General features: G+C 34.3%; 1 protein-coding gene across 1 annotated transcript; it reads left to right on the forward strand.

Annotated features, from left to right (window-relative positions):
* Positions 1-915: 915 nt before the first annotated feature.
* On the forward strand, positions 916-15,258 carry LOC106715501. The gene is made up of 7 exons (XM_045682147.1): positions 916-1,151; positions 4,589-4,791; positions 12,477-12,652; positions 13,192-13,298; positions 13,722-13,909; positions 14,507-14,619; positions 14,878-15,258. The coding sequence occupies exons 1-7, from the start codon at positions 949-951 to the stop codon at positions 15,100-15,102; spliced, it is 1,215 nt and encodes a 404-aa protein (XP_045538103.1). The 5' UTR covers positions 916-948; the 3' UTR covers positions 15,103-15,258.
* Positions 15,259-16,154: the final 896 nt, after the last annotated feature.

The raw sequence follows: 16,154 nt of genomic DNA on the forward strand, positions 1-16,154 counted from the left end.
CTAATAAAAAAACTGACAGCATAAATTATATCAAAGTATCAGTTCATTCAGTAGTCAGAAATTACTCAAATTGTATAGAATATGCTGGTTTTGCGTATTATAAGGCGTTGAGTGTTTCCCATTGGTTCTACTGATTCTATGAATTCGATTAGCCCAATTAGAGACACCTAAAGTTTAGGTTTCTGAGACCGAAATCTCCGTTTAAAACATACTAGCTTTTACCCGCGACTTCGTCCGCGCGGAATAAAAAAAAATGCACACAAGATAAAAAAGTTCCTATGTCCGTCTCCTAGTTCTAAGCTACCTCCCCATCAATTTTCAGCTAAATCAGTTCGACCGATCTTGAATTATAAATAGTGTAACTAACACGACTTTCTTTTATATATATAGATAGATTGCTATCTCTGTCTTGTCAAAGATAATGACAAGGATGACGATGTGTTTTTTGCAGAGATTTTCGTCTCAGAAACCTACGGTAGGTCAAATTAATAATTTATTTTTGCAAAACAAAACACTCGCGTGAAAGCAACGTCCCCTTATAGCGCGTTAGAGCGTCTGTCTTAAACAATGTCAAATAAAAAACCTAATACTGATCATCAAACGAAGTACTCATGTGCTATTTGTACTCAATACAAATTTTTGATACTGTACTGTTTTTTATCGTTGTTTTTTTAACGATTTACCATAGAGTAAAAATATGATAGAGAAGTGAAAAGTAAAATAATATTTAATTAACTGCACGCATAAGCTTTGAGTGGTACAAAGCGCCGCCGCACAATGCGGTTTAATGTTTAACTAGAATTTCTCGTTTCGTAGCAACCGACCTACATCGCCAGGACAAAGGTTATTTGGACTTACTTTACTGTTATTACCGAGGGTAAAATATTTTAAAGCAATTTTTTTTTGTTGTTCTAGTAATACAAAAACTATGACGTCACACGCGTTGAAATGGAGGTGAAGAAGCAAGAGAAACCTGGAAGCTTGTCGCCGGTGAAAGGACTGAGAAAAGACGACGACGGCAAGACTTCCAGGTCGAACAGTAAATCGGAGAGAGACCTGCGCCTGCAGGAGAAATCGCCCAGTGAAGATGCAGGCAGGAGAGAGAGACGACCTTCTAGAGCCAGCGAAAGTTCTAAAGATACATTAGAAAGGTAATAATAAAATCGAAGTACTTAAAAGCTACTGAGACTTTAAATGGTCACTAAAAGAGACCATTGGTATAGATTTAATAGAAAAAACTAACCTAAGAAACTGGTAAAATAACCGTTAACCGACTGTTATTGTGGTACTTAGTTAGTTAAATGAAAGAAAGGATAATCAATTAAAATTAATTTAACTCAAAAGAATATGCTAAAATTATACTTTTGGAGTTAAAATACTCCAAACTTTTGTGATACTTACGTTTTTTTTTTTTTGTGTTTAATAATTACCAAACTGTATTCTGAAACAATCTATATTACTAGTGAAATCTTTATTAATACTGAAACAATCTTTATTAGTAAATGATGAACAAATTAAATTTCGTAAGAATTCCATACAGAAAAGTAAATTCCAGGGGTATTGTACAAACTTTCGGATATCGGGGACAAGTTAAAAGAAACGGTAAAGTTGTAAAACTTTTTCGATCATTTTTACAAGGTTTCTTGATCAAAGACAAAATTCTCACTCCGCGATAACCTAAGTTTTTAAACTCACAAAAACTCTGTTCCCAATTTATCAGGTAAATTTTATTTGAACACCTCGATAGGTACTCGAGAGTTTTGGTATACCCTTGTTGGGGTTGACTTATCAAAACTTTGTTTTAGTTAAATTATTCAAACTTTGTTTAAACTTTCGTGAGACATCATAATTAATTAATTAAGAAACGGCTTAACTCACGTTTTGATCGTCCGGTGGCGGCACCGACTAGTTTCGGACCCATCGGGGGTCCATCTTCAGGGCGAGTGTTTAATTCGAGGACTTCGCGGTCGCGTCGCGTCTCGCACTGGTCTAGTCGGTGCCGCCACCGGACGATCAAAACGTGAGTTAAGCCGTTTCTTAATTAATTAATTATTCAAACTTTCGTGAAATATTATCATTAACTAAAATAGGAAAATGCTAAAACACTCACGTACAGTCCGGTGTCGGCACCGACTAATTTCAGTTAGCGACGGGCCGCGTCCGCGAAATAATACCAGTCCTACTCACCGTGATGAAGGGCCCCCGTTGGACTCGAAACTAGTCGGTGACGACACCGGACAAATGTACATAAGTGTTTTAGTCGTTTCCTATTTTGTTTTAGTTATTTAAATACTGACTTCCATGAATTTTGTTCAGTACTGAATGAAAGTATTCATGCAATTGAAATTCGACTTCCTCTGTCTCAAAAGCCGACATTCTTCTCTTTCTTCTCTTATAAAAAAATTCCAAAGAATGGCATTTATTTTTAAATTATTTCGACACTGAAAACCCCATAGCCCTCTTAATTTAAGACTAGTTTTTAAACGGGACTTCCTCCGCGTGGAAATAAAAAATCTAGCAATCAATATAGCCTTCATTACTCATTGATAATGTATCTTTGTATATGCCAAAGAATTTTTAAAACTTATCCAGCAGTTTTTGAATTTATGAGTTACATACAAAAATAAAAATCTTTCCTCGTTATAGACATATTCCTAACCTACAAATTCATTTAATAAGTACAACAGAAGCGTAATAAAAGCTGGTGAATCTTACTTAGTAATAAATATTCTCTGAAGCAAATGAGATATTTTAATTACACTACAAAGTAAAAGGAAAACTGTACTGAGTTTTGCTGAAAATAATATTCAATGTAGTGTTAAGAGATACTTCCTTTGAAAATGAATAGCAACTATACAATAAAAGATGCTTGAATTTGTTGAATGAAAACTATGTTAAAATTTCAATCTAATACACACGTAAAATTTTTTCAAAGGGTTGTAATAAATCAGGTTTTTCTTAAGTTATCAAAAAATGATATTCTGTATTACGCTTTGGTTGATTATCTACTCGTTTTTAATTTAGAATTTCCCATCATTCGATTATATCATTCGATATCTCATAAATCATATATCATATATCATATTTAATCTTATAATCCACAGATTAGCTTAAAATCCATATTGATTAATAGTTTTTCTATTTCTATGTGTATCTTTATAAATGAAGTGGCGGCGAAACTTAGTATTTTGTGCCCATTTAATTTTTAGCGCTGATGGTAGCGGTTTGTAGCGGTGGTGTGGATTCGAACTAAATATAGGTATATGTAGAAGAATTAACTGTCACGTAAAATCAACAGGCGCGATTAATTCGGAACGAAGCAAAAGATGTCATTTCTAAGGAATCGCCTATCCATTTTTAGAGATCAGTGACTGATATAGACAATGTAATTGTGAATGTATCCCACGTTCGAACACAATTTCAATTTCCAAATTTGTACAACAAAGTATTGAAACAAGCTGTCTGAGTCAGCTTCTGTCCGATTGCGACGTGGGTACCTTCCAACGAAAATGAAATCGCGTAGAACCAAACTATTTTGTACTTCGTTCACATCGACACTTTAACCGTAGAACTCCACTGTCGTAACCATATTTTCAAATCATATTGACATACGTTTAATTCTCTTTATCAAAACCGACTATTGTGTGTTGATACACATCATCTTCATCATCATCTGAGGCGCTACAGCCGCGGGTGGGCCTGGGCCTGGTCAAGTAAATTCCTCCACACTGGTCTACTAATTTGTCACTGGTCTATTGTGTTAATACACACAGAACTAAGATCTTTATATATATAAAAATCTTGTGTCACGATGTATGTTGCCAATAAACTCCAAAACTACTGAACCGATTTCAATCAAATTTCACATGTACCTGTCTGTCTGTCTAACTTACTGGATGGGATAGTTATTTTTTTAATTCCGCACGGACGGAGTCGCGGGCGACAGCTATAGATCATAAATAAGTAGACGAAGGACCTGACAGAGAGCCAATATCTCTTAGTCTTAAAGAGCAATGAAGTATTATATTTTAATATGAAATACAAAATTTTCATAGAAATAAAACAAAGTGAGTTTTAACAACTTTTAATAGTACTGTATACTGTTGCTTACTTTAAAGTACGTAACAAATAAGCACGTAGTGTAACAAGCTCGCAGATTTTCTTGTGAGAACTCGAGCGTTATAATTAGTCCACTGGTTCATGTTTAACTTGATAAACTTTACTTAGTGCTCTTGTTATAACTATTTAAAATACAACTGCGGCATTAATTTTACTTTAATTCAATTCACACAATGTTAATGCTTAGAGTTAAATTAAATTCTAATGAACTTTATCTACTGTAGAAATTATTGCCTCCTCATGTTATCAAAAAAGATGGCACTCATCTCTTAAAAACACCCGGATTATAATTCGATAATGCAAATGTACGTGGTAAAAAATTAATTAAGAAAATTAAAAAATTACCAAAAAATGTACGTGGTAAGCCATACTAATCTTTTGCCCATTCGCAAAAAACGAAGTCGTTAAACTGATGAAACTTAATGAACTTGTTTCTGACATTATCTACAATTTCTCTAACATTTTACAGACAAGAATCAAAGTCCCTATCACCGAAAGTATCAAGAAAGTACTTCACGAACTGGAAGCAGGCGTGCGACAAGACCAAAGACAAAACCAAAGAACTACTAAAGCGATGGCGGACGTTACCCGAAGCTGAGGCATCCGAGCACATGCAGGAAGCCAGTATAAGTGAGGAGGATAAACATCATGGCTGGAGTGTACATGTTTGGAGTGAGTACTTAAATTTATAGATATCGATTAAAAACAATTTCCGTCGATGAACCAAAGTCACAGTTGTTGTACGGTGTGAGATTCGCGGCCAAAGCATTTGTCTTTTAGTACAAAAGTTTCAGCAGTGGAAATGCACATTTAAATTTATCATAATGATAAATGCAAATAAGTAAGCGCGAATTATAGAATCAGGTGTACAAGTTTATTTTGCATGACGATTGTAATCTTTGCCGATTCCATTATCTAGAATAAAAATATAACACGCCTCCAAATCACGTAATAAATCATGATAATTTTATCAAATGTAATATTAGATAAGGTCTTTGTTTTTTATCAGAAACTAGCTTTTACCCGCGACTCCGTCCGCGCGGATTAAAAAATAGAAAACGGGGTAAAAATTATCCTATGTCCGTTTCCTGGTTCTTAGCTACCTGTCTACCAATTTTCAGTCAAATTGATTCAGCCGTTCTTGAGTTATAAATAGTGTAACTAACACGACTTTCTTTTATATATATAAGACTAGCTTTTACCCGCGACTCTGTCCGCGCGGAATAAAAAATAGAAAATGGGGTAAAAATTATCCTATGTCCGTTTCCTGGTTCTAAGCTACCTGCCCACCATTTTTCAGTCAAATCGATTCAGCCGTTATTGAATTATAAATAGTGTAACTAACACCACTTTCTTTTATATATTTAAGATAGATAACAAACTCTTGTTTATTATTCTTAAAGTTTATAGCAAATATTGAAGCATTTAAAGAGGTGAAATTCGTAATTTTCATTCTTAGCATATTTCAAGGACGTGTCATATTTAAGCATATTTCGTTACGTAAATGAGAAAGAAGATATAATCTTGAAGAAACAAAGCGAGAAAATTATACAATGTTCGAAAATAATCATGTCGAACTATGTCTAAGTCTAAATACATAGATATTTTAAGCTAAATAATAATAATTGTTTAAACTTTCGTGAGACCTAATAATAAGTTAATTAAAAACGGCTTAATTACCATGTGATTTTCCGGTGACGGCACCGACTAGTTTCGGACCCTTCGGGGGTCCATCTTCAGAATGAGTGAGAGCGAGAGAGTGTTTATTTTGAGGACTTCGCGGTCGCGTCGCGTCTCGCACAATATCATACTAATATTATAAATGAGAAAGTTTAGTTGGATGGATGAAAGTTTGTTTGAAGGAACGGTTGCACAGATCTTGATGAAATTTGGCACAATTGTAGAATATAATTTAACTAGCGACCCGCCCCGGCTTCGCACGGGTGCAATGCAAAATATACCTACTACAGAATGTCCTTATACACAACGTTCACAGCGTTCACATTAGAAACCTTTAAATTTATCAGTGTTTCTCTACTATATTATGCATTTATTATACATACAAACCTTCCTTAAGAATCACTCTATCTATTAAAAAAAACCGCGTCAAAATCCGTTGCGTAGTTTTAAAGATCTAAGCATACATACGGACATACAGCGAAAGCGACTTTGTTTTATACTATGTATTGATTCCACGCGGACAAAGTCGCGTCGCGGGCGACAGCTAGTAAATAATAATACTTAAAAGTCATATCACAATGTCATCAGGTACGATCATAGTCTAGAAAACGTTCGGGTCAATATCTAGATATCATTTCATTGTTATTATTATATGAAAAATTTAAACATACTAGCTGTCGCCCGCGATTCCATCCGTGTGGAATTAAAAAAAAACATAATAAGTAGCCTATGTGTTCTTCTAGACTATTATCTACATCTATGCCAAATTTCATCGAGATCTGTTGAGCCGTCCATCCAAACATTCGCATTTATAATATTAGTAAGATTCTAAAGTTTTCGAGACGTATGAATTGAATATTACAATACAGTGGGATCAGTGGCAGAACAAACCTTCTGGGACTACGTAAAAGAAATAAAATAGGATAGGATGCTTCCCACATAAGGCTTTTTTATGTTCCAATACATATGATAAAATTACACAGAACCTTTGTTTCTTTAAAAATGGACCTTAATCAATTTAATATGCACAGCAAACGCTTGCAACAAACACATCACTTGTACGACGTCTTTAAAATATCGCAACAAATGTACTCGGAATTTATCTCTAGCATAAATAACGAGTTTTATCATCTAAATTGAATTGCAAATTGTGAAAAATAAGTATTTGTTCAAGCAATGAACAAGCATTACGTATATTTCATGCTGAGGCGTGGTTGTTATGATAAATATTTGGTAATATAATCCTCAAATCGATACGTCATCTGTTTATGTCGCTAGATAATACCATGAAATACGACTGACGTAACTCTTATATTACATATTGTTGTCTCTACTTTTTCAAAGAAAATTTGAGGGATGAAAATATATTTAAATACAAGAGTATCAACAGTGGAAACGTACATTTAGAGTTTATATTTTAGTATCTCTTCAGTGCAGTGAACAATCATTAATCGATTGACCGCGGTCGTGTTCAGTTGTTTCTGAAATTATTAATTATACCGCGACAATGGTACTCGGTGAGTGAAATAAAATATTTAAACATATAACCTTCTATTGTGCTAATACATATATTAGTGTTCTTTCCTTTCCCACCCTATTTGGGATGCGAAGGGAAATTAGATTTGATGGAGGAGGGGACGCATAGAAAGGGGATATATTTCCTTTCTGTGCGTCCTCTTCACCGTCGATTAAAGATAGGTCGTATCTGCAATTGCGGATGTCTATGGGCATCGGTCGCATCACTATTTCGGCGAATTCAGATGGGGGCTGGCTCATTTGCCACCTTATAATGTAAAAAAAATATATATTTTATTAACGTCTTTTTAGCTAAATAATACGCTTAAACGGATTATTCATATCGTAATACGTTAAAGGATTACCACAGAACTGAGCCTGCAAAATGTCTATGTTCATGTTATATTCGAAATAAAATTACCTCTAGAATTTATGGTATGAGGGATCCTAAATATCTTATTAGACAATCTTACCTTCATATTATAGGACTTTACAAATATAAACAAATAAAACGTTCTATATCAGTTTTTTAGTATAATTAAAACTATGACAGTTGCTCGCGTGATCCCTAATAAATTATTTACAAGATTACACCTCCACATTAAAGTTAACATCTACCCTCATATAATATTCAAAGCAACTGTCTAAAGTCGAGAGTGCCGGCTCCATTGCTTTCATAAACCTGTCACAAAATATACATTTTCAACCAAGTGCTGCTAGAGTGCTTCGACTTTGCTTAATTCCTCTTCACGTTTAAAATGTTAAACGAAGAATATGTCTTATTAAATACGGAAATAATTTGTATTTATTTTTTATTTACTAACTAGCTTTTTCCCGCGACTCCGTCCGCGCGGAATAAAAAAAGAAAAATAGAAAACGGGGTAAAAATTATCCTATGTCCTATTCCTGGTTCTAAGCTACCTGCCCACCAATTTTCAGTCAAATCGATTCAGCCGTTCTTGAGTTATAAGTGGTGTAACTAACACGACTTTCTTTTATATATATAGATAGATAATACAGTACGCACAAAATTCTATTGGTAAAAAGGTAAAGATGTTTAACGTTTATGCAGAAAAATCTCAAGTCTTCCACTACACTTTACACTTGTATTTTTTGTCAATATGAAACAACTAGCCTTTAACCGTGACTCCGTCCCCTCCTTCGCCGTTGCCAATGTATTCTTCCAGACTATGTTCTACGTCTGTGCCAAATTTCATAAAGATCCTCTGAGCCATTCCGGGGATACCTTCAAACAAAATTCCATCCACCGTGACTCCGTCCGCGCGGAATTAAAAAAAACGTAATAAATAACCAATGTGTTCTTCCAAACTACGTTCTACAACTGTGCCAAATTTCATGAAGATCTGTTGAGCCATTCCGAAGATACCTTCAAAAAAAACTTTCATCCATTCATCCACCCACCCATTCATCTAAACTTTCGCATTTATAATATTAGTAAGATTACTTTGAGAAAGCATATTTTTACACGCCATTTTAAAAGATCTAATCTAGAATATATAATCTACAACAGTAAATAAAAGATTACAAATATCTTAAGACACATCGACAAAATTAAAAAGAAAGTCGGTTACATTGAAATGACGTTGTCAAATTACGTTTTCACAAATCTCGTGGGCACTGATCATGCTTATTTTTAAATCGCCTGAGGGATTGCAATAGGTTTGTCCAAGTAAAATAATGAACAAAACAACTAAAAAAAAGAAAGAAAAAGAAAACGAGGTACTTACTGAGGAAGATGATTCTAAAATAAAGGAAGAAGTAGTCGCATCAACGTCTACTGACAACATTAAAAGAACACGGAACAGTAACGTGAAAGAGGAAGGATTTTATAATTACAAGAAAATGGTGACGCGAAATCTGAATTCCCAAGAACAGGGAGTTGTTGTGAAAGCGAAAAAGCAACGCAAGAAATCTTCAAAAACGAAGAAAAGCAAACAGATTCCAGTTAAGCCTCAAACGTAAAACATTTACAAATATACAACCTAGCGGTTAATAAGAGAGTGATATTTGTTGTAGAATTGATTAATTAAATATTTTTATATTTATGTACTTACTTTTAATTCTCAACTATGTTAGAAAAATCAAAACATAGTTGTCATAATCTCGTATAGTCAAAATAAAGTAGCGAATACCTATATAATCTATATATATATAAAAGAAAGTCGTGTTAGTTACACTATTTATAACTCAAGAACGGCTGAATCGATTCTACTGAAAATTGGTGGGCAGGTAGCTTAGAACCAGGAAAAGGACATAGGATAATTTTTACCCCGTTTTCTATTTTTTATTCCGCGCGCACGGAGTCGCGGGTAAAAGCTAGTCTATCTATATATATAAAAGAAAGTTGTGTTAGTTACACCATTTATAACTCAAGAACGGCTGAATCAATTTGACTGAAAATTGGTGAGCAGGTAGCTTAGAACCAGGAATAGGACATAGGATAATTTTTACCCCGTTTTCTTCTTTTTTTTTTTTATCCCGCGCGGACGGAGTCGCGGGTAAAAGCTAGCTTAGAACTAGGAGACGGACATAGGAACTTTTTTATCTTGTGTACATTTTTTTTAATTCCGTGCGGACGAAGTCGCGGGTAAAAACTAGTTAATTATAAAAGCGATACGTATAATATAAATATAGTAAAGAATTAGTATATTCGTTCAGAATTAACAAGCTACATTTTTTTAATATTTAAGCAATAATTAAATAACTGCCAGAGAATTTAACATATTGTCAAAAACACGATACTATGACAAAAAGAAATTGCAAGAATCTTAATACCAAATTGTCATCGTCTATCTATACGTAAGAACACATATATTACGACAGTTTATTTTGGATTCGGTATATCATGAACATAATTGTGTTATGGAACCAGTTTCGAAAAGTAAAACTACACCAGAACTCTTCAAAAACTACGTGTCATTTACACGGTTATAAGATATTTCATTTCATCGGTCTAGCTTATATACGGAAAACATAATTTGAAGTCAGAGTTATCTAAATCAATACACTGAACCCTACAGCTAAAGTTTTGATTTTACAATCTACTTTTTTCTCCTTTAAAATAAGTGTAAAAATAAATACTAACATTTTAATACGAGGACAAAAAGTTTCAATTGAAATTTCATCAAAGTCTATCAATGAGAGAAAAAAGGAAGAGTTTTTTTTTAATATTCATTCCTATGAACGTTTTCGATTCTAGGTTCAGTTCCATTATTCCGTTTCAAACTAAAAAAAACAGGAAAAGAATAAAACATGGCTGCAATTGGCTCCGTTTCAACGACTGCTGGTGAATTGTTTCGACTTTATTAACGCAACGATAACTCTAAAGTTAAAAAAATATGAAAATGTATAATTTTTTTATATCTTTTGATCCAATTAACTTTTTAAATGGGATAAAAATGTACGTATCAAGAAAACAATATTGATCAATCTTTGTTCTAAGGAATTGAATAATGCCGCAACACTATTTCGGTTTGCAATTTTTCTAATTTGTATGGATGATCTGGAGCGATGACCACTTTAAGTGATTGGTTTTCAATTATACACCATATTTTAGGACATATAAACTTTTATTATCAAAAATCATTTATCGTACAGATACATCATGTTGTATAGCTGATAATGAAAAACCAATTTTTTAATTTTATGTCTGTCTGCCTGTCCGCAAGGCCGCGTTTGTTCCGGGTAATCTCTGCAACGTCTAGACCAAGTTTAACGGGATTTGACGGGAAGGTAGCTGATACACGCGGGCAATTATATGCTACTTTCTTTGTCTGCGCTGACGAAGTCGTGGGCGACCGCTAGTCTCTGATATTTATAAATAAATGATGTAGTACAAGTTTACTTACATTTAGTATGAATTCGTATGATTACGACGGCAAAAACACATTTATAATATTGAAAAATCGCAGCAATTACTAAAACTGAAGTCTGTAAAGGCTTCCCATTTACCTTTACATCAAAGATGTGGTGTTTTTGTTAATTTCACATTCTTAGTATATTTTTAAAAGTTCGTAACACGCAATTCCCTACTTTGTGTAGTTTTACGATGTATAATAATAAGCTATACAATAAAGTAAGCAGCTTTATTTCTCACGCAATAAAACCTCACGCAACCTAATGATGGAAATACTCAATTTACCCATTCTGTATTTAATACAACTAAACCCATTGTTAAAGTTACATAATTATCTTAGATAAAAACATCAATTTGGGCACAATATTAATACAAATCACAATAGTTATTCGTCACCTAGCGGAACACAATAAGAGCTACTTTCTCTTCCCCTTCTCACCCTTTCCTTACAAGGGTGGGAAGGTAAGAGGACTAAAATTAGGCCTCCGGAACGTACGTCTGTCTTCTGAGTGGTCGTGGTATTTCACCGGGCGAACCGACTAATCGCACAACAGATGATGTTTCTGGCGTCTACCACTATTGTGCCGTACATGACGGGTTCGGGTCTCGCGGTACAACCTGCCTTAGAAAACGCGTTGCAGGGAATGGTGAAATATAGTAAATAAATGAATCGGCACTTACCAAATTGATGCCCCGTTCAACGCCTGCAGATGTTTTTTCACTGTGTCAATGTCAGTCCAGTCAAATAAGTCACAGTCAAATAGTCTGTAGGCGCCAATGGTGCTGCCCTCCTGAAGCATCAGATTTACCTCTTCCCGTAAGTATTCGATAACACGTCGTTTTCGAACTGAACGCGGAACCGAATATTCTAGCGACCCTGTACGATAGGAAACTGACACGTCCGACTTAACTCTTTCCGTACAACTTCCTTCAACTCCCGAGGCTGAGTCTCTGAACTCTGCTGACTCACTGTCTTCTCGCACATGACCCCGCAGTTCCCGCGCTCACCGTGACGGTGAGTGATTTAAATCTACCCACTTGTGAGCAGAGAATTAAAATGAGTCTACCTACATTAGACTAAATATACTTCGTCATTGAAGATGACAAACCACAGTGTATATATCGAACAACTATTGTCTTTATTTAAAACAAAGATAATATAATATTATGTTTCATTGCATAGTTACTGGAATTTCACGGTAAAAGATAAACATGACAATAGCACCGTAGAGAGATGATGTGTATGTATACTTGACTACTTGTAAATATTAAACGTTTATAACAGCGACGTGGGTGAATCGATGCAGCGATAGTCTGGAATGCCTGGACCTGGATGAAGAACAGCCGCTGGCGCAATTGGGAGCAGTCCAGGCGGACAAGCTGACGCTTTTCTTTACCGAACTGCTGGACCATGACCGAGATGACGTCATCTGCGATCAGGACTTTGATAATTTCTTTGAGGTGAGTATTTATTTTTCTAATGGAAATCCTATGTCTTACGGTCACAACCAACGACGGTAATTGGTAGCTAAGTGTAGATTAAGTAACCATTAAATACATTTGAATGTAGCAGTATTGCGTTTCCAAATAATTAAAATTGCAACGCTTATTTCTTTTATATTTTTTATTCAGTTAATTAGTTCTGAAATTGTTAATGCTTGGTAATTAATTATTTTCATAATCTCAATAAAGGGATCACGACAAAATAATTACACTGAAATTTGTTTCAATAACCCATTTAATTAAGTTATTACAATTTTAGGCCGCTTTTATTTACTTATATATAATTATAATATAATTAGATTAATGCTAATCGAAGATCTACCATATTTTCTTAGTATTATTACAAAAGATGGCAAACGAGCAAGCGGCCACATGAATTTGCCGAAATATCGAAACCAGATGTTGATTGAAATAATTAGTAAAATAAATTATTTTGTAGTGAACATCCCTTTAATTACCTTGATGCAGACAACAAGAATTATTTCTGTAATTTTCAGAAACTAGCACATTTCGCCGATTGGTCAAACAACTCGTCCGAATTCCACATACTGCTCGAAGTGAAGCAAGAATTTATCGAACATTTTATCAACCCTTTGCCTGCTAAGTAAGTTGTCGTGTTTAGTTTATTTAGTGTTCATATATTGGCTAAAAATATGATAAAATTTTATGTACTACTAGCTGTCACCCGCGACTGCGTCCGCGCGCAGTTAACAAAAACAAAATGGGGGGGGGGGGGTTTATGAAAAATAGATGTTGGCCGATTCTCAGACCTACTGAATATGCTCACAAAATTTCATGAGAATCGGAGGAGTTCAAGTTCGAACACCGTGACACGAGAATTTTAAATATATGATTTCCTTTTTTAAATACTGAGTTTCTAACTAAAGTTGAAATCAAGGAAATACTTAACACACAAATCTGTTTTATAACAAAATAAAATTAACCCTTTGCGTGCCACATGATACAGTAATTGATGGATATCATGGATATGATTAGAAATGAATTTAATCACAATGAAATATAACAGATGGAGCGACTTACCGTACTACAAGCGGGTGTGCGGGCCAGAGGCGGGTGGGTTTCCAGGCAGGACCACATTAGAAGGCTGGTTGGCACGCTGGGCGCTGTACCTCAGTGACATGAAAAGATTTACCGACCTACCCCTATACCTGCAGTACCTTTGCAAGATTATGTTCAATGTTATCGACAGAACGGGTAAGTAAATGTCTTCTGTAACATTGACTGATTTCTAAAGTGAGATTCTATGTTATTCGGAAGATACAGAGACAGATGGGAATCAAAATGGTACAAGTCAATGGTTTTTCTTCTTTTTATTTATAACTAGCTTTTACCCGCGACTCCGTCCGCGCGGAATAAAAAAATGCACACAAGATAAAAAAAAAATCCTATGTCCGTCTCCTAGTTCTAATCTACCTCCCCATCCAATTTCAGCTAAATCAGTTCGACAGATCTTGAGTTATAAATAGTGTAACTAACACGACTTTCTTTTATATATATAGACTAGCTTTTACCCGCGACTCCGTCCGCGCGGAATAAAAAAAAAAGAAAAAGAAAAGAAAACGGGGTAAAAATTATCCTATGTCCTATTCCTGGTTCTAAGCTACCTGCCCACCAATTTTCAGTCAAATCGATTCAGCCGTTCTTGAGTTATAAATGGTGTAACTAACACGACTTTCTTTTATATATATAGATAGATAGATTATTCCGTGTTCATTTTATCACGACACTCGATGGCTTCACAGCCACTGGAGGCAGTTACAAATGAAAATATTTATTTCAATTCTGTTCCAGGTACGGGTGCAATAACAAAACAATCTCTGGCAGCATTCTACCGCTCTGTCATCGGCTTGCCGGCGACACGAATCGAAGAAATTATTGACACGGCCTACGACCGCATGACTAGTGTAAGTTATTGGATTCTATAGAGAAAGCTGTATAAATAACTAAAAGATTTTACTAAATTTTGTATACTAAATGTAGATAAAAGTAAAAAATACGTAAAAATAGTAAAAACATAACTACCGTTGATTTTAAAAGGCATGACAATTGTGTATTATGGAACGCCATCTTTGTTTTTTTTTTAAGAAAAAAGGATGCCAATATTGCCACAATGCAGTAACGACAATGGAAATTCGTCTTTAAATTATAACGTTTCTTTCCAGAACGGGTATCTAATTTTAGACTACGGCACCTTTGTCCACTGCTTCACCAACTGGTTGATGGGTAAGAACCCCAACGGGCCAGGACAGTGGGTGCTAGTACCACCTAAAGGTTCGCTGCCACAACCACCTTTCCCTGTAGACTACAGCGCATTGAACACAGAACCAGCCAAACTAGAACCTTACGCACCAGACAAGAAGACAAACAGACATTCCGTGATAGTATAAAATTAATTAATGATTAATCCTTTAAATGTAATAACAAAATTCACGCCCTTAGGCCAAAGGTACAGTCAGAGATAATAAAATCATGTACATCCATGTAATAAATGAAATCCCCAATTATGCAGATATGATGATTTCCCAATGATTTTAAAATTGTTTTTTTTTTTTGATAATTAATTTTTTCTATTTTTTTTTCTTGTAGAAAAATTGTGTTACTATTCTGACGTAATTACAAATTAGATACATCACTTTAAATACTAAATTAAAATCACACAGACTTGAAATTTTATGAAGTACCTATCAAAACTTACTTACGAAACATGTTTCCCAATTATTTGATCCCTGATGAAGAATAGTATTGTAGCATTTGTGATAGAAGTATCAATTATAAGCTAATATTATTTATATTTATAAGAATTAGGTTAATAATAATGGTAGTTGTAGAATTATTAAAGTATTACGAATGTAAATAATTCAAAAAACACAATACAAAATCTACTAATAAATTAATTAGTTCTTACAGTTTAATTGTGTTCTAAAACTTACTAATTTTAATTACAAATTTAAATATTAATTTATATTTAAACAATACATAACCACATTGGAACGTCTGCGAAGTTCCCTTGCGTTCAGTTTACTACGTGAGGTTCCTTTGAGTCTTTTGACGCTATCATTTTTCTCTGTTCAAAAATATGGCAACCCATCTTCTTTTTAAATGGCAATAAAATAGTTTATGCAAAACTCTTTAAATACCAACCATGTGTTGTCATAGTGATAAGTTACAATTAGGCAATCATTATGAGAGCTTAATTATATTATAAAAAAATGCAATATCGAAATCCTAAAATTGTAATTCTTGCTTGCAATCGAAAATGATACGCTTTATCTTACTTGTACGAGTATGTTTCGACCAATCCTAAGATTTTAGATACTTTTTAGATATTATATAATTAAACATTTTGTACATAGTAGATATATTTGTAATACCTTTGCACTACACGGTAAACAAAAACTGCCTTGAAGTATGTTATCTTCACATTTCACAATATAGCCTT

This window comes from Papilio machaon, chromosome 18 (assembly GCF_912999745.1).
Source record: "Papilio machaon chromosome 18, ilPapMach1.1, whole genome shotgun sequence".
Classification (NCBI taxonomy): Eukaryota; Metazoa; Arthropoda; class Insecta; order Lepidoptera; family Papilionidae; genus Papilio; species Papilio machaon.

What these genes read in the sequence shown, in the direction of transcription:
- LOC106715501 (XM_045682147.1), top strand. Translation starts at nt 949, where the DNA reads ATGGAGGTGAAGAAGCAAGAGAAACCTGGAAGCTTGTCGCCGGTGAAA. An exon ending in ACTTTGATAATTTCTTTGAG is followed by an intron (nt 12,653 to 13,191) that starts GTGAGTATTTAT and finishes TGTAATTTTCAG; the next exon opens with AAACTAGCACATTTCGCCGA. An exon ending in CAATGTTATCGACAGAACGG is followed by an intron (nt 13,910 to 14,506) that starts GTAAGTAAATGT and finishes ATTCTGTTCCAG; the next exon opens with GTACGGGTGCAATAACAAAA.